At 42.5% G+C, this 21,830-nt stretch overlaps 1 protein-coding gene across 5 annotated transcripts in view; it reads left to right on the top strand.

The window, feature by feature from the left end:
- The window catches only part of FGD4 (FYVE, RhoGEF and PH domain containing 4), a 217,671-nt gene that overhangs the window by 100,728 nt on the left and 95,113 nt on the right, over window positions 1-21,830 (top strand). Inside the window, exon 1 of one of the 5 annotated variants that reach the window (XM_050918303.1) lies at window positions 17,397-17,577. The exons of 3 other annotated variants lie outside the window; for them this stretch is intronic. In XM_050918303.1, coding sequence (XP_050774260.1) covers window positions 17,481-17,577 — 97 coding nt within the window. In that variant the 5' untranslated portion in view covers window positions 17,397-17,480. Of the gene's footprint in view, window positions 1-17,396; window positions 17,578-21,026; window positions 21,035-21,830 lie in introns of those variants that run through there. One more of the 5 variants, XM_050918342.1, reaches the window with a different exon arrangement.

The raw sequence follows: 21,830 nt of genomic DNA, 5'->3' as shown, positions 1-21,830 counted from the left end.
AGATGAAGGCTAGGAGAGGAAACAGAAGTTACACAGCAGGTCATTGGCAGAGTTGGGAGGAAAAGCTAGGTCTCCCAACTCTCACTCCAGTACCCTATCCACTGGGCCACAGTACCTTTTCACGTGTGAATGCCTACCACCAATCTAAATATATTTTTGCTGTTGCCCTATTTTAAAATTGCTCACAGCTTTTATTAATATTACATTTTCATGGGAGTCTATGGTCAGAATGAAGGGTTTTTTTGTTTTTGTTGGTAATTATTGCAGTAAAGTACATTTGGCAGTTACTGAAATCCATTTGTGTGCTTATGTATGCACATGCATAACATAGCATGGTTAGATTTCTTAGATATACTTCATGGAGCCTCGAGTACTCTGCTGTATACTCTAGTAAATGCCAATTGCTATATTACACTGCTAGCTTAAAATAGTCTTCCTATATTGGGACCATATTCATGTAAAACATGAGTACTTGTACCCATATAATGGTCAAGAAGTGAATTACAATATTGATGAATGGAGACATCATTAAGTTACATACTGAATCTCATCACTTTCTTGCTTTGATGAACCATGAAAGACATCGGGTTTTCAGTGTTATGGGCCTTGCAGGGAGAATGTTGTCATCTTGCTACTGATTGCAGAGTACCTCAAAATTCAACAAAACAATAGGGGCCCATCAGATAAGTTTTTTAACAGGGGCTCAATCCTTAGTCATGGTGGGATGTGGGAGGATGCAAAACAATGCCCCCTGTCTACCTCTCCTCCATCAGATCCTGGGAAGAGCTGGTAGCCAGTTCGGGCCCCCGCTGTGAATTAGAGCAGCAGTAGGCTTGTACCAGCTCCAGAAGGGCCATTTATATCGGTGAAGATTGCAGAAGCACAGTGTGCTCTGGCCACGCCATGTTCTGCTCCTAGAATGCTCCGTGGCATGCCCCCTGTGCAGTAGGATGACTAAGAGGAGGTAACATGGAGCCAGTCTTGCCTGCCTTCACCAGTTGGGGGTTACTCTATGCAAGGGGAAGCTCTGGATGTCTCTTTTGGGGTCAGTTTTAATCCCCATTAGACTAGTGGAGCAGTGAAAAGCGGACATAAGAGAGTGGGGTCTATCCCTGGGAAACTAGCACACTCAGTGCAGAGCACTGGTGTGTTCAATACTCAGAACAGCTCACTCCATCAGAGAGACAAGCTGCTGCATTTGCCATCAGCTTGGAGCTACAGTTTGGGTTGAGACCTCTCAAGATTTGGTCTATGAAACAAAATCATTGTCTTGCAGTGGCTTGATACTATGGTGCAGTATCTTATGCAAAACTGTTCACAGTGACAGGTCTCAGAGAGGTAGCTGTCTTAGTCTGTATCAGCAAAAACAACCAGGAGTCCTCGTGGCACCATAGAGACTAACACATTTATTTAGGCATAAGCTTTTGTGGGCTAAAACCCGCTTCATCAGATGCATGGAGTGGAAAATACAGTAGGAATCTCTCTCTCTCTCACTCACTCTCACACACACACACACACACACACACACACACACACACACACACACACACACACACACACACACACACACACACACACACACACACACACACACACACACACACACACACACACACGATTTGCCTTACCAAGTGGGAGTGTCAGTTCTAACGAGGCAATTCAATTAAAGTGGACTGTTATCAACACGAGGAAAGAACACTTTTGTAGTGGTAATCAGGGTGGCCCATTTCAAACTGTTGACAAAAAAGTCTGAGTAAAAATTGGGGGAAATAAGCATGGGAAATTAGTTTTTAGTTATTGTAGTGACCCATCCACTCCTGGTCTTTATTCAGGCCTAATTTGATGGTGTCCAGTTTGCAAATTAATTCCAGTTCTGCAGTTTCTCATTGGAGTCTGTTTCTGAAAGTGTTTTTTGTTGAATAATTGCCACTTTTAAGTCTATTGAGTGTCCAGGGAGGTTGAAGTGTTCTCCGACTGGTTTTTGAATATTATAATTCTTGATGTCTGATTTGTGTCCATTTATTCTTTTGCTTAGAGACTGTCCAGTTTGGCCAATGTACATGGCAGAGGGGTGTTGTTGGCACATGATGGCATATATCACATTGGTAGATGTGCAGGGGAACGAGCCCCGGATTGTGTGGCTGATGTAATTAGGTCAGATGATGGTGTCCCTTTAACAAATACGTGGACAGAGTTGGCAATAAATTTGGTAGTCTCTAAGGTGCCACAAGTACTCCTCGTTTTTGTTCACAGCGAGTGGATATTATAATGTGCTACGTTTACAAAGGAGTCTGCAATAATGATTCATGCTGTAGATGCACAAAGCCTTAGTTCAAGTGTGTCACTGTCAGTTGAACTAATTTGTAGTCGATGAGATTGCCCTGGTTGTGCAGCAATACAAACTTCAAGTAGCTATTTTATACTTTGTTGTGAAACTTCCATGTAGACTTTGTAATAAACCTCAAAATCATGTGACATATTAACTGCCAGCATCATCAAAGAGCACCAGTCTGACAGATGGTTAATTTGGCTTCCTTTGCAATGATCTTAATTCAGAATAATTTTGAATGTGTCCATAACATTTATTTCCATGTTACTCCCCTTGTCCCCACCCCCCCACCCCACATGCATACATTGTAACGTAGCATTAATGTTCACTACCCCTGTCTACACTGGCAGCACTTTAACGTGCCTCATGTGCAGGGCCATCCCTAGCTATTATGGGTCTATACGAAGCCCCCCTCCCGCCATGGGGGGGCAGACCTCTGAGGGAGGGAGCGGGGTGTAGCTACCAGCACTGAGGGCACTGTTTACCTGGCACTTTACAGCACTGCAACTTGCTGCACTCGGGAGTGTGTTTTTACCCCCCGAGCGAGAAAGTTGCAGCGCTGTTAATTGCCAGTGTAGACAAGCCCTAGTGTAAAGAGGTTTAAGTGGCACACTGTGTGATTGCAGCACTACTGTTTTTGTGATACAATGGCTCTGTCTCTCGCAATGGATTTTGGAAGCTGGCTATTGAAAGCTTCAGTAGATGCAGAGTGTGGCACCTCATCTCATGACTAGGGAATCATTGTGAGCACAGAACATCAGTTCCACAAATAAGTTGAATGCAATTGCATGGGATGTACACCATTGTGGAATTCGACCCACAATGTTTTGTATCTCAGGCATTAGAAAGCTGAAAACAGAATGTGGTTTAGTGGTAGAATACTTGCATTTTCTTGTTCAGTTCATTTTAGGAGGCAGAATATATCAACCAGGTGGGCAAGTTTTGCACACCATGCCACATTGACGATCAAGTCTGTGTATACAGATTCCTTCAAAGTTAAGAACATTTTACATTTGTGTCTCAGCTTATACAAACATGAGGAAACTTTTCCATGGGAAAACCAGCATATTTCTGTCTGCAAAAGTAAATTTGGGTGTTCTGCTCCCATTTCCTCACACAACAGCGAGAAAAGGCAACGTTTTAAGGACCGTGATTTTTATTAGGTTCACTATCTTTACTGCGCCATCTAATAGTAAAGAGAGTTCTCCTGACAGTGTTTTGGCCGCAAGAGCTTCACAATGTAGGAAACAGTGGGTCACCAACACAGCTGGGTTTTGTTCTTTGACCTTGCTTACAATCCCTTTCAGTCATAAAGGACACCCTGTTTGTGTGAATACTGGGACAATTTTTCCAGTGCATTTCTCCCTCTTCAGGGAAGGTTCTTGTCACCTTTAATATAGCATCTCAAGCTGTGTGACCTGACAGTTGTTTGCAAAATAAAAAAAATAGATATCTTATACCAGTGGTCCCCAACCTTTTTCGTCTGGTGGGCGACAGACGACAAGCCACAGAGGACCGTCAATGTACCTGATGTTAGCCAAGAGTTGAGCATGACCACTGAGATCTGTTGATTTATGAAGTTGCAGTGTAAACCTTCTGCTTGATTTGATTTTTTTTTCTTGGAGCAATCTGAATGTCAGCTAACACATCATCAATATGGTGACTTTTCATATTATCTGAAAGGGGAACTTTTGCGAATTCATTGACTGCATTTGCACCTAACATTATTCACATTTTCTTGCATGCTGGTAAAATTAACATCTCTGTGATTTGTATGCAGCTTTTTAGCCTTTACCACAATATCGGCTTGAGTTTGCGTCCAGCACTTAATCAGAAACCATTACGGTCCTTGGTCATTTGTTTATGGTCCTTCAAACACTTGAAAAAATGTTGTGCTTGTTGGCCAGGGCCAGATGTTTGCTTGTAAGGTGTTGGTTTAACTTATCTGGCCCCATGGCATGGTTTGAGAGTTTCTTCCCACATACGAGACATTGTGGAAGAGGGCAAGATTGTTCATCTGTGAATAAAAATCCAATTAGCAAATAAGTAGCAAGTAGCATTGGCTCACCACTTTGACTTTGCTGTGTTCACACTCCATTTCATCACTGAAAGTAGATGTGGAGGTGTTATGCCAGAATCTTTCTTCAAACGTGTATCCATTTTTGAGTCTTCAATTCAAAATTCACCACTTGGTTGATAAGAAAACACAGCTACTGTGATATACCATGTAAGTGGCAAGGTTATTTGAGTGTAGTGTGATGCAATGTCTGTCTCACGCACGTATACCCAAAGATCAACAACACCAAATGCAATTTGGGTCTGACACTAATTAAAATAAATGAGATTAGTTTTCCCCACAAGTGACAATTCCAAAATTCTGTTCGTGCTTGACAGCACAATAGCATGTCTTGGCACATAAGTTGGGAAACACTGCACTGGAGTACTGCACGTCTGCAAAGGACCTACTGGCCCTGGAGACAGGCACTCGTGTGAGGATTCAGCCATTAGAGAGACAGCAGAAGAAGTGGACTAAAGCAGTTCTGAGGGGTGCAGTGGCACCCAGGTTATATGAGGTGACTACACGAGTGGTAGGTGATCAGAGATCAGCAGAATGGAGTAACAGAGAACCATTTGAGAAGCCAACTCCACAGGGAGGGAGGAGCATTTGCTAGACTTAGAGACAGGTGATAGGAAGAGAGAGAAGTCTTTCCCCGTGTTGGTTGCCTGCTGAGATCAAACTGTCTCAAAGACTCAGTGACCAGCTGAGTCTGTGGTAAAGAGAAGCTTCCATCTCTGCTACGTGCTAGTAGCCTGGGGCCAAAGGGACCTGGGGTAAGGTCTTCAGTGTCAATGATTTGTTTTTAATGTTTGTATTAAAATTATCCTAAAATAGGAAAAGTGAATTATAATCAGTGGAATTGGAGTCAGAGGGCCCATGTTTCCTGAATGGACTGTTACTGACATGTCACCAGTAGAACAGGAAACATGGGGAGTTAGGCTAAAACTGCCCATCACATAAACAGATCAGGCCATGGCATTTAATAAAGTTTTTATTTAAACTGCAGTTAGCGTCACACTTTGAATGAAACAAAATAGACCGCAGAGGCACAACGGGCATGGAATGTACATCTCACCTGTGTGCTGCTTAAAAAAACATTATCACATGCATGTGTTTTCATAGTCATACAGATAAGTGCTATAGTATAATGTATATAATAGAAATGTGAAACTCAAATATGAAGCTGGAGAACCATGGTCTAGTGCAGGGGTTGGCAACCTTTCAGTAGTGGTGTGCCGGGTCTTCATTTATTCACTCTAATTTAACGTTTTGTGTGCCAGTAATACATTTTAACATTTTTAGAAGGTCTCTTTCTATAATATATAACTAAACTATTGTTGTATGTAAAGTAAATAAGATTTTTAAAATGTTTAAGAAGCTTCATTTAAAATTAAATTAAAATGCAGAGCCCCCCGGACCAGTCCAGGACCCAGGCAGTGTGAGTGCCACTGAAAATCAGCTCGTGTGCCGCCTTCGGCACACATGCCATAGGTTGCCTACCCCTGGTCTAGTGATTAAAAGCATAGGACTTGGCATCAGGAGATTTGGGTTCTGTTCCTTGTTCTAGCACTGACTTTGTCACTTAACCTCCCTCTTCCTCAGTTTCATCAGCTGTAGAAAGGGCAGAACACAGAACTGAGTCACAGGGTGCTGGTGAAGCTTATTTATGGCTTGAAGACTGCTTTGAGATGGAAGGCAAAACAGAAGTGCCAAGTATTTTATCAAGATGTTTTTGCATTAATTTTTCCAGGTCCTGGAGTGCTGAAGCAAGGGGCATTTTATTTAGCAAGTGGCTTCAATTTGTAGACAGTGGTAAACTAATTCCTGTGGAATTCAACTATGTACTATGCATGTCCTTGAACCAACACTATGCCATTTTACTGGATGTATATTTTCTATTTTGAACAATTTAATGTGGGCAAAATTATCCATGTTAGAAACACTCTCTTAGTTAACCAGTAATGAAAACATTTCTTTGAACCAGAGTTACTGAGATTTCATTTCATGGCACTCTGTTTTCTATGTAGGTAGAGGCAGCAAAGAGTTCTGTGGCACCTTATAGACTAACAAACATATTGGAGCATAAGCTTTCACTTAACATTGTAGTTATGTTCCTGAAAAATGTGACTTTAAGCGAAATAATGTTAAGTGAATCTAATTTTCCCATAAGAATTAATGTAAATGAGGGGGTGAGGTTCCAGGGAAAGTTTCACCAGACAAAAGACTAATCACACACACACACACACACACACACACACACACACACACACACACACACACACACACACACACAATAAGTTTTAAACAAACAGTTTAATACTGGTACACAGTCATGATGATTGTGAAGCTTGGTTGAGGTGGAGGAGTCAAAGGGTAGGATATTTTCCAGGGAATGCCTTACTGCTAAATGAACTAGCAATTGACTGAGCCCTCAAGGGTAAACTCTCTCAACACTCTACAAGGCAGCAGGGAGGGAGGGAGGGCAGACAGAGACACACCCCGTGTGTGAGGAAAAACATACGCATTTCCCCTTTAAGTAGCTGACCCCAGGCTTAAGTACACTGCCTTGTTAATTAAATCAGCTTGCTGAGACCTGAGACCCACAGCTACTGTCTAGAAGCTCCCTCCATCCATCGTGTGTCCCCCCTGCTCTATGGAAGATGGGGTAAGTAGGATGCAGGGATAGGGGGAGACACTCTGACAGCCCCCCTCCCCCTGTACAGCAAGCAGGAGTCTTTGGGAGCAGCTCCAAGGCAGAGGGTAGGAGCAGCACATGGCAGTGGGGGGAGGGACAGCTGCTGCACAAGGAACTTAGGGGGAGTGAGGAGCTGGTGTTGGGGGCTGCTGGTCCACCCTGGTTCCAACCATCCACCATCTAGCTGCAATGAGCGGCTCTTCCTGCAAGCAGTGGACAAAACAAGCATGTTCCCAAATTGATCAGCAACCTAACATCAAAACAACGTTAACTGGGATGACTTTAAGTGAGGAGTTCCTGTATAAGTACTGTAGTGCAATCTCTTTATCATGAAAGTTGAACTTACAAATGTACAATTGTGTACCAAAAAATGCATTAAAAAAGAAAAGTCCACTCAGTCCTTCTCCTTGTCCAGCCAATTGCCCAGACAAACAAGTTTGTTTACATTTGCAGGAGATAATGCTTCCCTATTCTTGTTTACAATGTCACCTGAAAGTAAGAACAGACGTTTTTATGGCCAGATGTGCTAAAGATTCATATGTCCTTCCATGTTTCAATCACCATGCCAGGCGACATGCGTCCATGCTGATGACGAGTTCTGCTTGATAACAGTCCAAAGCACTACGAACCAACATATGTTTATTTTCATTATCTGAATCGGATGCCGCCAGCAGAAGGTTGATTTTCTTTTCTGGTAGTTTGGGTTCTGTAGTTTCTGCTTCAGAGTGTTTCTCTTTTAAGACTTCTGAAAGCCATGCTCCACACCTTGTTCCTCTCAAATTTTGGAAGGCACTTCAGAGTCTTAAACCTTGGGTCGAGTACTGTAGCTATCTTTAGAAATCACACACTGGTACCTTCTTTGCATTTTGCGAAATCTGCAGTGAATGTGTTCTTAAAATGAACATGTGCTGGGCCATCATCTGAGACTACTATAACATGTGATATATGGCAGAATGCGGGGGACATAAAACAGAACAGGGGACACGCAATTCCTCCCCCAGTGAGTTCAGCCACAAATTTAATTAACACATTTTTTTATGAGTGTCGTTGGCATGGAAGCATGTCCTCTGGAATGGTGGCTGAAGCGTGACGGGGTATACTAATGTTTAGCATATCTGCCACGTAAATACCTTGCAATGCCGGCTGCAAAAGTGCCATGCAAGTGCCTGTTTTTACTTACTGGTGACATTACAAATAAGAAGAGGGCAGCATTATCTCCTGTAAATGTAAACAAACTTGTTTGTCTTAGCAATTGGCTGAAAAAGAAGTAGGACTGAGTGGACTTGTAGGCTCTAAAGTTTTACATTGTTTTGTTTTTGACTGTGGTTATATATCAAAAAAAATCTACATTTGTAAGTTGCGTTTTCACAACAGAGATTGTATGAGGTGTATTGAAAAATACTGTTGCTTTTGTATCTTTTTTACAGTGCAGATATTTGGAATAAATAATGTACTTTGATTTCTATTACAACACAAAATATAATATATATGAAGATGTAGAAAAACATCCAAAATATTTAATAAATTTCAATTGGTATTCTATTTAATAGTGCGATTAAAACTGCGAGGTAATCATGATTAATTTTTCTAACCGTGATAAATTTGTTTTAGTTAATCGCATGAGTTAACTGCGATTAATCGACAGCCCTAGCTCTGAGATTACTCAGCTGCCCCCCCACACACACTCCCCAGGCTACAGTGTCTTTGATGGTCATGTTCTATACCAGAGGTCTCAAACTCAAATGACCATGAGGGCTAGTTCATTGGCCTGAGGGCCGCATCACTGACACACTCCCCTCTCTCTGCCCCCAGCCCTGCCCCCACTCCACCCCTTCCATGAGGCCCCACCTCTTCCCACCCCTTTCCTGAAGTCCCCACCCCAATTCCGCTCCCTCCCTGCCCCCAGAGGATGTATGAGGAGTGTGGTGGGAGTGCAGGCAGGGGGCTCGTGGTGCAGAACGGGTGTGGGATGCAGCAGGGGGCTCAGGGCAGGGAGTGGGGGTGCAGCAGGGGGTTGAAGTTCAGGCTGGGGGCTCAGGGCAGGAGATTGGGGTGCAAAGGGGTGTGGGATGCAGCAGGGGGCTCAGGGCACGGGGTTGGGCTGTGGGGTGCAGGCAGGGGGCTCAGGGCACGGGATTGAGGTGCAGGCAGGGGGCTCGGCACGGGGTTCGGGTGCAGAATGGGTGGGGGATGCAGCAGGGGGCTCGGAGCATGGGGTTGGGGTGAGAGGTGCAGGAGGGGGCTCAGGGCAGGGGGTTGGGGTGGCAGCGGTGTGGGCCAGGGCCAGGGCAGGCTGCTGCCCCCGGAAGTAGCTGGAACCATGTCCCTGTGGCCCCTGGGGGAGGTGCCTCCCCTGAAGCTCCCATTGGCCGTGGTTCCCCGTTCCCAGCCAATGGGAGCTGCAGGAGGAGGTGCCTAGAAGCCAGGGCAACACACGGACGGAGCCCTCTGCTTCTTACCCCCCGCCTCCCCTCCGCGGGATACGATGCCAGCAGTTTCAGAGAGAGGCACGGGGCTTGAGGGGGCAATCCCACGGGTGTAGTTTCCCCATCCCTCGCCTGGAGGTAGGCTGAGGGGGCGGGCACGGGCACGGGCCGTGTGTTTGAGACCCCTGTTCTGTACCTTATTTAATAGGCAGACTGCTAATCTATTCTCTTTTTTGACTGTTATCTGAGTAGATCTCTATATTCTGCAATCTTTTCTCATACTGAGTAGTAGCTTACTGCATAGATGTATGGCTTATGTGCAGGAGTTCAGACTATATTGATGATAGTATCTGTCTTTAAAATCAGTCACTGTGTATCATACTTTTATGGCACCGTTACCATATTATCTGAGCACCTTGCCATTTATAATGTATTTATCCTCAAAACACCCCTTTGAGGTAGGGAAGGACTATTACCCTATTTTCCAGATGGGGAGCTGAGTTGCAGCTGAGTCCAACACCCAAGATCCAGCCTGAGCTGCAACTTCAAAGTGCTGTTTATACAGCTATTTTTAGACTGCTAGCACAAGCCCCACTAACTTGAGTCTGTTGACCCAGGCTGGGAGGCTGATTCCCATAGGCCAGTACCCTAAGTCATTAGCTCATGGTCACATGGGAGGTCTCCAGTGGAACAGATACTGACCCTGGGATGAGGACACACAAACTCTCTTCCTCCTCCCCCCTACCTGCCTGCAGGGAAAGGGATTGAGAGTCACCAGAGCCAGGACACTGTGTGTTGGGATAGGCTTGGGCCATGTGGACTGTTCAGGGGTGATCAGGAAGCTCTCCTTTCCTCTGTCTCCACCACTCCCGCACATGGTGGGGTGGGAAAGTGGGACAGAACCATCTTTGAAAAGATTTTTTTTTTCCTTGTTGCATGAGAGTCTCTGCAAACGAGGCTGAATTTGTTACTATGGGAAGGGCGGAAGGAGGACAGTCAGGCCAAGCAAGGAGTTTAAAGAAGCTGGACACAGGAGGTCATGGGGAGGGGTTTTACGTACGAGAAATGGAAAAGAGAAATTGTATTATACTTACAGCAAATTGCTTTTGTGTTGTGTTTTTCTTACATCTCTTTTTGTCTGCTAGAGGATAGTCTCTTTGGGGGCGGGGGACTGTATTCTATTGTGTGTTTGCAGGATCTAGCACAATGGGCTCCTGACCCTGGCTAGGGCCTTCAGTCACTATTGAAATCCAGATGAATAATATGAAGAAATGAACACAGGTTTTCCAGGCCAAAGCCTAACCAATGACCCACCCTTCATCTCTGAATGTGGTGCTAAATTTGCAATACATACTTGGTAGTGTTTGAATTACTGCTGGAAATTAAATTGAAAGGTATTTGTCTGTCGGTTTGAGAGGACTTGGGCTTCTCATTCAGATCCTCAAGGATGGGGAATCACAGCGTCTCCTCTTTACAGTTCTTCTCATTTTTAAATTTACCAAGTGTTCACTCCAAGCATTCATCAATATATTGATATTCTCTTTAAGATATTTGTAATGGGTTCAAAAAACCTACTAAACCAGCTGGAGTGGGCAGAACTCCATTTGATAGCATGTCTTTCTATTCTGCTGTCACTCCCCACCCCCGCCCGAAAATACAATTGTTGGGGAGGGGTTAATTTCAAAATAAAGAAACAGTAGAATTTAAAATTATTTTTGAAGGAAACATGGACTCCTACTGTTTGCTGAAATTCAGTTTTCCTGCTTGCTCACCTCGGTGAGAGAGTGAATGAGATCATCCCTAAACATGTTGGAGTAGAGGAAAACTAGGATTTGCAAGGTTGTGTTCCGATTTCAGATATATACAAATTGGACTTGCATTTGAGCATTCAAAGTCAAAATATGTGTCAAAGTTTTTAAAATAACAGAAGCAAAATTGTTATAAAATATATTGTGTGTTTTGGCAAAACTCTGCTGATAGGACTCAACATCTGTACCAGAAAGGAAATAATTAGTGGCCCAGTTCCAGAGAACCGACTATTCAATACAAAGATAGTAAACTAATTATTAATAAATGTAATAATACTTGTTTTGCATATATATAGCACTAAGCAGGGCTGTGGGGAATACTAGTTTTTAGGTACTTGCTTCCTTAAAATTGGTGAAAATGTTACTTGTTGGGGATTAGTTACCCTTGGGGTTTTTGAATGTTCAAAATACTGTTTTTGTGTTTTTGGTTTTGTTTTTTTGAAGTAGGTTACATATCCTTTTGGGATCCAATATTGCATCTGTTATGGAGGCAAAACACCATTGGGATTGGCTTTTAAGTGCTTTCCCTACTAAAATTGCCTATGTGTGGTAATAGGAAATGTTGTTTTTTTGTAGTGGACTGTGCCTTTAAATATGTACTTTCATTATCAAGTAATCCTATCTATCAAAGCTGGGAGGTGGTAGACAGAGTGAATGATCTGATACGAACTCATACAAATTTGGATTCAGATTTAGAAAGCGCAGTTCAACCCCACCACCTGCTTCATAACACATCCAGACATGAGGAGAAGATGGAGAGTAAAACATATTTCAGAGTGGGGAAAGTGAAATTCCCAGCAGGATGTACAAGTGAGGCTAACTAGTCAGTAACAGAGGCACTTACCTCTTGTAATGCTTCTTCGGGGCTTAGATCCTGGTAAAATTCTTCAGCATGAACTGGGTTTTGATGAATTACGGTGACAGTGGTTTTTTTAAACCTCTAACACTGTATTTGCCATGGTACCAAACACACGCCCAGTGTACTGCATGACCCCAAATGGCTCTGTCTTAAAAGTGTAGCAGGATTTCTACGATAGATGAGTAAGAGATTTTATGCAGGTGGCTTTGACTGGTGAGCTCTTGGAAGAAAGGAATTTTAACAAGGAATTTGAATGGAAGTGGTGTTACCTTGCACCTTTAGGGTGAAAGAGTTTCCAGTTACAGCAAGAAAGCATTAAAGAAAATATAGAAGAAAGCAGGAAGTCAGGAGTGGGATAAAGATACAAAGGGAGTGGTGAAATAAGGCATTTGGACAGGGAAGAATAATAAAAAAAAAAAAAAAAAAAAGAAAGCGAAGTTGAACATGATGCAAGTCTAAGATGGTATAATTTCTGTGCTCAGGTACTGAAAGAGGAGCTGAGTTAAAGTATGAACTTTAACTAATTTAACTTACATCAGAGGTGCTGGAACAATTAGTATAGTGGGGGTGTTGAGAGCCTTTGAGCCAAACTGTAAACCCCATATATGATGGAAAGCACTTCAAGCCAGGGGGTGCAGCAGTACCCCAGAACCCCTAATTCCAGCACTTATGATCTACGCTATCCTGTCAGTTACTTTTCCTGCTATATGTATCTCTTCTGTTCACTTGGTGTGCAAGTTACACCACCTTATACTCACTTGCACCATCTTACATATCACCTTCCAGTCTTCCTGTAGACAGAGGCAGAGTTGTGGCATGTGCAAAAAGTCAGAGGAAAGCAAAGCAAATATATCATCTGAACAGTTATTGAGGAAGATTACTTCAGTGCTGTGCAGAGGCGTAGCGAGCGCCCTCCGTAACCTCCGACCGGAGGGGGCCCCACAAGGAAGGAGGCCCTTAAAAGTGGCAAAAGAAAATGTAAGGTATAACTAGGTAAGTGACATTTATTGATGCTATTGCACAATCCATGTCGGTTTTACTGACAAAACCGTGAAGTCATTATGATACATCATAATGCTATTGGCTACATCAGTTGTCTGTCGGTCAGTTTCGAATTTTAGTTGGACCCATTCAAAGAATGTGTATTTGCGTTCATAATGGCGGTCGGCGGATAAATGTTATTAATTTAGTTGTTTAGTTTTTTATCGTTTCGAACGCAGAAGCGTGCTTTGTGATGTCTAAGAGAATGTATAAGAGCGGAGCTAGTAAACAAAAGGCAGCAAAAGATGCCGAGAAGGAACTTGAGAAAATTCCAAAGTTGTCAACGTATTTTGCGCTGCAATCCAATGTACAGGTACAGGCACATGAAACGGACAGCGCTAGCAGCGACGAATCGTATCCAGAAGTGCTTCAAGTGAGGTCGAAGGTGAAGCCAGTTGTTCTACCAAACAAACTGTGACAGATATTCCAGCTGCTGCTGGGAAAGAAGTATCTGAATCTGAACCACTGACTGATGATCCAGGAGATTGGCCGTCTATAATATCGGACAGGCAAGTGTGTGACATTGCTGCACGTGGCCCACCGCAGCAGAATGAAAGTTACGAATTTCCATTTAACGAGGAAAGACGGAGGTTCACAAGTACTCATTTCTATCGAACCATGGCAAATGGCGAGAAAATAAGACGTTCATGGTTAATGTACTCAGTTCAGGAAGATGCCATTTTTTGTTTTTGTTGTAATTTGGCACTGGCGACATACTGCTACGTCGTGGAACATCTGCTTGGAAAGCACTGTCAAAAAGACTTCAGCAGCATGAAACAGGCAAAGGTCATCAAGACTGTATGGTGAAATGGTTTGACCTTCGGTCAGGCATAGTAAACCGTACATCTATTGACCAACTCGAATTGCAGGCTTTTCTGAAAGAAAGATTTCTGGAGAAATGTTGTCAAACGCATGGTTGATGTCGTCATTATTTTCTTGTCTGAAAGAAACTTGGCATTTCGAGGAAGTAATGAAAAGCTCGGCGATCCTTCGAATGGCAACTTTTTGGGACTGTTTGAATTGCTTGCAAAGTATGATACTGTCCTCAGCGAACTTTTACAGAGGATTAGGAAGGCAGAGACGCATGTTCAGTACGTCAATCCACAGATCCAAAACAAGCTGATTCAACTTGTTGCCAGTAACATTCAAGAGGCCAACACAGTGCAGCTTAAAAAAGCAAAATATTATTCAGTTATTTTTGACTGTACTCCCGACGTGTCACATGAAGAACGGATGTCTGTGGTGTTACGCTTTGTTGAATGCAACGGTGAAGATAGTGTCAATATTCGTGAAGCGTTTGTTGGTTTTCTTAATGTTCATGATACAACTGGCGAGGGCTTATTGGAAGCGTTTCTTGAAAAGGCAAACAACTTAGGAATAGACATTGCTGATATGAGAGGCCAAGCTTATGATAACGGCGCAAATATGAGAGGAAAGAATAAAGGAGTTCAAGCCCGCATGCTAGAAATAAATGACCATGCCTTGTATGTACCATATGGAGCTCACACTTGGAATCTTGTGATCTCAGACGCAGCAAAGTCATCGAAATATGCCGTTGACTTTTTCGGTCTGATTAACAGAATATACGTTATCTTTTCTTCTTCAGCTTCACGTTGGGATATACTTCAAGAACATATGCCAATATCTGTTAAAGGGTTATTGGACACTCGTTGGGAGTCGAGAATTGATGCTGTGAAGCCATTGCGTTATCACCTTGAAGAATTGTGCAATGCTTTGTCATCTTTGCTAGAATATGCGCTCGAAAAGAAAGATGGCAATACAGCAACAGAAGCCAGTGCGCTTTTAGACCATGTTACTACGTGGCCTTTTGTTCTGACTGTGTACATGTGGTACGATATACTATTTCACGTCAATAAAACCAGCAAATTAATTCAGTCACCAGATGTGTCAATTGATGTCCTGCAGGCAGAAGTCGGTGCTACAATGAAGTTTTTGGAAGACTATCAAAATACAGGATATAACTCTGTGGTCACAAATGCACGTGAAATAGCAGAGCATATGAGTATTGAGCAGGTGTTTCCAGAAACCAGGGTGCGACGTAAGAAGAGAATGTTTGATTACGAATGTGCTGATGATTCGAGTCGTCTTTCTGCCGAAGAAAAATTCAAATCGCAGTTCTTTCTTGTTCTCACTGATCAGGCCATATCTTCTGTTTCGGCGCGATTTGACAAACTCGTGGAGTGGTATAAGTTGTTTGGATTTCTGTACAACGCTAACAGCCTGAAGCAGTGTCACAGAGAAAATGAACTGGAGAATCAAAGCAAAAATTTTGAAAGAAAAATGGGAGACATTGATGCCAACGAACTCATAATGGAATTGAATCGTTTTATTTATGTCATCGAGAAAGAGAGAGGACTTGTCACGGCAAACAATTTTTTAACATACATATACAAGAACAGCCTTCAGGAGATATATCCGAATCTTTGTATTTGCATCAGAATTCTTCTGACCACACGAGTTACTGTCGCTGGTGCTGAAAGGAGCTTCAGCAGAATGAAACTGATCAAGAATATCCTGCGCTCAACCATGACAGATGACAGGCTTTCTGCGCTTGCAGTTATCTCAATCGAAAACAAGATTGCCAGATCTCTGGATATGACGCATTGATTAACCAATTTGCGGAGAACAAGGCTCGAAAGAAGCGCTTTGCGTAAATACAGAGTACATGTACACTGTAGGCCTATGTATACATAATATGAATCCTGTATATTGTATAAAATAAATACCGCATTCCAGTTTCTGCATTGTAAGGGGCCCCAGACATATGTTCGGAGGGAGCCACGTTCATTGTTGCTACGGCCCTGGTGCTGTGAATGAACATGTGCCATGTTCTGGTTCACATTATCCAAATTTACCAAGAACAGTCAGCCAGGTTTAACCCAGTCTGTTCCTCTTGCCCCAGAATGAAATTCATCCAGGGCTTTTAAGCTTTTTTTTCCCCTCCTTTTCTTTCCTCCTCCTCCTCCCCTGTCCCCCTGCCGCCAAGCTTGGGCAGCATTTGTCCCTGTCGCACCATCTCTTTGGGTGTGGAGGAAACCAGATACGTTGCATTTATGTATTTTATTTTGCTGACCACTTTGTTAGTCATGGATACTGTTTGATACGGTCTGAGCAAAATGACACCTGCAACAGGGTAATTGTCTTACAAGGTCAACAGGGCATGAAGGAAAAGGGGTGGGGTTCTTAGCAAACTAGACTTGGGAATCTTCAACAGTTTGTTTGTTAATAGTAATATTACTCTTTCCAGTTCATCTAATGTCTGTACTTTTCTAAGATGATTTGCATTTACACAATACAAAATTGACTCTGATTTATCTCTTTCCTTACATTTACCTGCAAGCAAAGAGTCAGAAGAGAGAGGTGGTTGAGACAGAGGAGAGTGAAGAGGAAAGTGCAGTCAGTAGGCCTCAAGTGCTACCAGTGTACTGGCTTCATCCTCTGACCCTGTGCCTTCCTTCAGTATTTGTGGCAAGGACTGTTCCTCAAAAATTGAACTTTTTAGCTACTTGCAATGCTGCAGCATGTCAGGTTTTTTTGAGATGCCATCAAAATATGTACCAAGGCATTGCCAAGCACAGGGTGCAAGAGCCTTACTATTTTAAAACTGGATTCATTCCAGTGACCTCATTCTATTTCCATTCTACACCAAAAAAGCCAGCATTTTATGAATACATTGTAGAATCTTTTTCGGTTGTACCTCTGCTCTGGAGTTCTAATCTTCACCTTTACTTTAGTTCAAAGAAGCAGTTTAAACACGCTCTGTTTGCACAATGAAAAGGATTTTGGAAACAAAAGTCACTTAGTAACAATGGGACTGTAAGTATCAACCAGAGGAAAGGGCTACTGATTTTATCATTTAACCTTGTTTTTTTATACAGTGGTGAAATCAACAGTTGTAGAAACTTCCAAAATAGCTGAGGCATTAGATGAAAACCACTTACTGTGTTTTCCCCATGCTTTGCTCCTGTGGTTTGAAGGTTACATAAGTTGATTCCCTTGTTTTTCTATTTAACAGGAATAAAACCTCTTCCAACTGACTCTCTCTCCTCTCTTGTTAGTTTTGCTTGCTTGCTCCAGCCCTCTCTCTCTCCCTTACACAAAACAGGCATGCCGTCAAAGAGGTGGGGCTATTACATGCTATGTCTGTAAACTGTAAACTTTCAGTATATACTGAGCATCTGATTAGAACTCCTTCTCAATGATCTACAAAATTTGTAAATGGGGTATATGTGAACCTGTCATATGATCATTAACACTGTGAACTCGATTACTGGTGCATACAGCAGCATTAGAGTGAATTTGGTATCAGCATACATGAAAACCATGTCTTTTGATCTAGGTAAGGCTGACTTGTTTGGATTTTTGAATTGTTTTTGATTGTTAGTCTTTGAATTTGAGTTGTTACCTGCAGAATATTTAATAGTGTTTTAGTCCAAAGACAAATGAAGAGCAAAGTTTTATATCTGGTGCCTTAGAAGTATAAATATATTATAAAATCAGCTGCTTGATTGTGTAATACATTTGGAACATGTTTATTCTCACTGACTAATCAGTTTATAGATTTTTTTTTTCTTGGAGTGTTTGCTAAGTTCATCATGCAAAAATACTGTTTGTGCACATCTTGCTATTTTCACCTCAACTCTCAAACAATTGAATTTTCAGATATTTAAGTGCTTTCTATTTCTGGTTTGCTATTGAGCTGACAGCAACAATTCTGTTTACAGCTGAAAGGTCCCTAGTCTGTTGCTATAAATCAGTATTGTCTGAAATATTTATTTTCTCAGTGATTCATGAATTAAGTTCACCTGGCTAATTTGGGGGAGATAAGTTTGCGTTGCCAATTAATTCTGTATATGTGGTCTTGCAGTGGCCACTTTCACGTACTCCATGCTTATTTTTCTAACTTACTTTGCAGTAAGGAATAGTGTCTAAAAAAATATAGTTGCATTGTAATTTCAGCCTTGACAAGTGCTTACTCTGCAGGACACACAATGTAAACATTCTCTGATCCTAAGAGCAAACTATAATATTTTTTGAAAATGGGATCTAATCCAAAATTAGAGATGAAATAGATTTGTGAGCAGATACGTTGAAAAGCCCATCACCCCTGGCTGTTACGAAAACCACAGAACCAGTTGAGGGGTAGGAGAAGAGAGAACTTCTGTGTACTTGAGTTTGGGGTTTGGTCTGGGGTTTTGATAGCAGTCTGCTGAGGAAGTTTGGGGTAAACTGGGCAGCTAACTCTGCCGGACTCCATTCTCTACTGGTCTATCAACCCCAAGCACAGTCCTCCCAACTTCAGTTTTTGCTGGTGCCAAACTTCTCACAGGTATGAAGTGTGACATGTCACCCATATCAGACAACTCCTGTTGGCTCCTCATTCATTTCATGTACCAATACACAGGCCCAGAAGTTTTTAAAACCATTCTGATTTGTGTCTTAGTTCAAAGATCTGGTCTCTTATTCCTAACTCCCTCAATTTGTGTACTATCTTCTCTGCACCTTTGCACAACCTCGCCATGACGGATGCAAGAATTTTTCTCTTGACATTTTTTCCCCTTCTCTGCTTTTGTATTTTTATTTCAACTTTGTAACCCCAGCCTGTTTTGGGGACGCAATGTGTGTGAAAGGATATGCTTTATAAAAAATATGCTTCATAAAGTTGTATTGTAAAACACAAATTACTGCAGAAAGAAAGTTGGCGGCTGTGCTCTGGAAGTAAATGATAGTAGTGCATGTGGTCCTTGTACATAGTAGGCATACGTTTTTTGCCTTTTGAGGTGAAAAAATTTCTAGGATGGTTATTGTGGTCAAATTCTGTTCACATGGTATTAAGAGCAAAATTTTTTAAAGTTAGTTGCCCTCTGAGTGATGTGCAATAGAACAGGGGGTCTCAAAGTGTGCTCCGTGGATAGCTCCCACTAAGATGTGCACCTGGGTGGCTGCACATGAGAGAATGAAGGGCCACCCACCTAATGAGTGGAGCTGTGCAGGCATAGCTCCACTAATTAAGTGCCTGGACCCTGGAGAAGATGCACATGTAAGGTGAGGTAGTGGCCTTGGGGGGAATAAGGGGTGGGTGGGAGGGGGCAGTGGGGTGAGAAGAGGGACTGGGGGAAATTTGGGACGTGCAGGGCTGCGGTGGCCAGAGAAAGAGGTGACTTTCCCCAACTCCAGGGCTACGGTTGCTGGGGAGAGATGACCTTCCTTCCCAGCCTCAGCTCTGTGGCAGGAGAGAGAGCCTTGCCCCCGCCTTCCCAGCCCCAGCTCGGGGGCTGCTTCAGCGGAGGAGAGAGGGCACATCCATCACATTAGAAAGGTAAGACTACTGATATTAAAATATGAGTTGTGTGCTTTTATTTGTAGAACAAAAAAAGTTTTTAAGATTTTATGTAGTGCTTTTATCCAAAGCACTTTACAATAGTTAGCTAATGGTACAAACAACAATTGGAAAGATCATTAAGTGGTTCGCCGAGACGCTCAGCAATTTTCAAGTGGTCTGTGTCGGGGGGGAGGGGGGGATGGGGGGTTGAGAACCACTGTGATAGAACGATTGGTGATGGGCAGCGGTTGCCTTTTAGTTTACAGAAACTGATCAATATTAAATAAGTAAACTAGCTGTACTAGCTTGACATTGCTGAGGAGCATGGATTTCTGCATTGTAGCAGTGCTGCCCCAGCTACTGTTTATAATTAATCTCTTTCTGTGTGTCAGGAGTTTATTACTTGGCTACTTCAATTCACATTGGGCTAAAATATGAACGTATATGCTAATAGTCTGGTTGCAAACTGGCAAGATGAAGTTTGAGAATCTTGATCTTGAAAGGCTAAATATTAAATGGACTCCTATATTTCACAAGGAAATTTAACATGACCTTGCCTGTGTGTTACTAGGAGGCCTCGGTTAATAACTGACAGGTTTTTTGGGCTTGTGCTGCATTGCAGCTAGGTTGCTTGAGTTGTTGACGTAAAGCAGAAGACATGAAGGTAGGAAATGGACTTCATGCACAAGGGGAGGTCTTACGGTAAAACACTATTAAGAGAGATACTAGCATGTTGTGAGATTCATGTCTGAGTGAACAGGAGAACCTAAGAGTAGGCTGTTCTTAGCTTCTTTCCGGAGCTAAGAACTGTGGGGGGAGGGAGGGGGTGATCAGGCAATTTCACTCAAGTTGTAACTCCTCCAGAAAAGTACTACTACCTGCAGAGGCTTGCATATACTAGTTCAAACTGTGTTCTCCAGCAACCAACAGACAAAGAAAGGACTTTTGGATAGATAGCTTGAGTTTAAATGTACTCAGTCTTCTTTCTGGTCCAGCAAACAGACAGGGCCTTCTGTTCAAGGGGGCCCCCAATCCTTTCAGGGAGGAGTTGGAAGGACTTAATCTAGTGAGGCTGTAGAAGACTGATGGGTGACCTCTCGTAAGCTTTTAGCATGCATATATTTACTATTTTTAATGTTTTCTCTCTAATGCTTTTACCTTAAGAATAAATGTGATTGCTTATAGAGAGCTGTATGGTAACTTGTGACTGCTGGCAATTACAGCTGCTCATAACCTTCAAAGAGAAAGCCAAGTGCAGGTGCTGGCCTGTTGAGACAGTGTGGCTTTCTGGGGATATAACAATGTAGGCAGGCTGAACTGTGCAGCTTGGAAAAACCCTGGTCGGGAGGGAGAGATGTGGGTCTCTGCCCAAGAGAGGTGATGGCTGAGAAGCTGGGAACCTAGAATGAGTGCCTTCGAGGGACCGCAGTTACCATGAAATGATGTAGGAGCTTTCAGAAGAACACCAAATATTGTGAGTTGGCAAAAATCTGTTGGTTTTAAGTTGCCTTTTTTACCTGGCCAAAGGTTTAGAAGTGTAAATTTGATAAAACTGAAGGAGGGTATTTGCAGAAAGAAGGGTTTGGGAGATTGAGGGCCTTTCCCAGACAGGCCACAGTGGATGCTGCGTGGGCTCTGGCAAACCCCACAAAAAGACACTTGCCTTCGTGAAACACTGGTAACTTTACAAGGAGGCTTATTTCAGAATTTTTTTTTTTCAGTAGCATGAGATTTTGTGGGAAGTTCCTATTCTTTATTTTAGGAATATTATAAATCCCAGGACAGGAATATGATTAATTTTAAATCATTGTATGATGCTTCAGCTGTTTTCAGTGTGCAGTGCTTCCAATAAGCAATTATCGAAGTCTTTGCATCAAAAATAACTTCAAAGGATTCCCAATTTGGGAATTAATCAAGTGATGTGTGCTAATACTAGTCGATGGATTGAAATAAATACATTTTTGGGATGTGGGGGCAGGAAGAGGGACAAAGGGTTTGAACAATGTAAAAACATTAAACTGTTGGGCTTGGTCTTTCTGGATCTCTGTTATTTCTGTCAGCCTGATCATCTAGTAACATGTAAGCAGAGTAAATTAGCGTTTAATTACCCAGAGTAGTTGAAAGAATTGATGCAAATCCTTTTAACGTTCAGTCTGAAGTGAGTATTTGAACAGCAAAAGAATGTTCTCTGGCAGATGAGATTGTTTTAATTCTTCTTTTGAATCGAAGACAATACTTATGTGAATATGACTTACTTCCTTAATGATGGC

The sequence above is a fragment of the Gopherus flavomarginatus genome, chromosome 1 (genome assembly GCF_025201925.1).
Source record: "Gopherus flavomarginatus isolate rGopFla2 chromosome 1, rGopFla2.mat.asm, whole genome shotgun sequence".
NCBI classification, from domain to species: Eukaryota; Metazoa; Chordata; order Testudines; family Testudinidae; genus Gopherus; species Gopherus flavomarginatus.
Note: the sequence above shows the minus strand (reverse complement) of the source record. Positions and strands in the feature narration are given on the sequence as shown.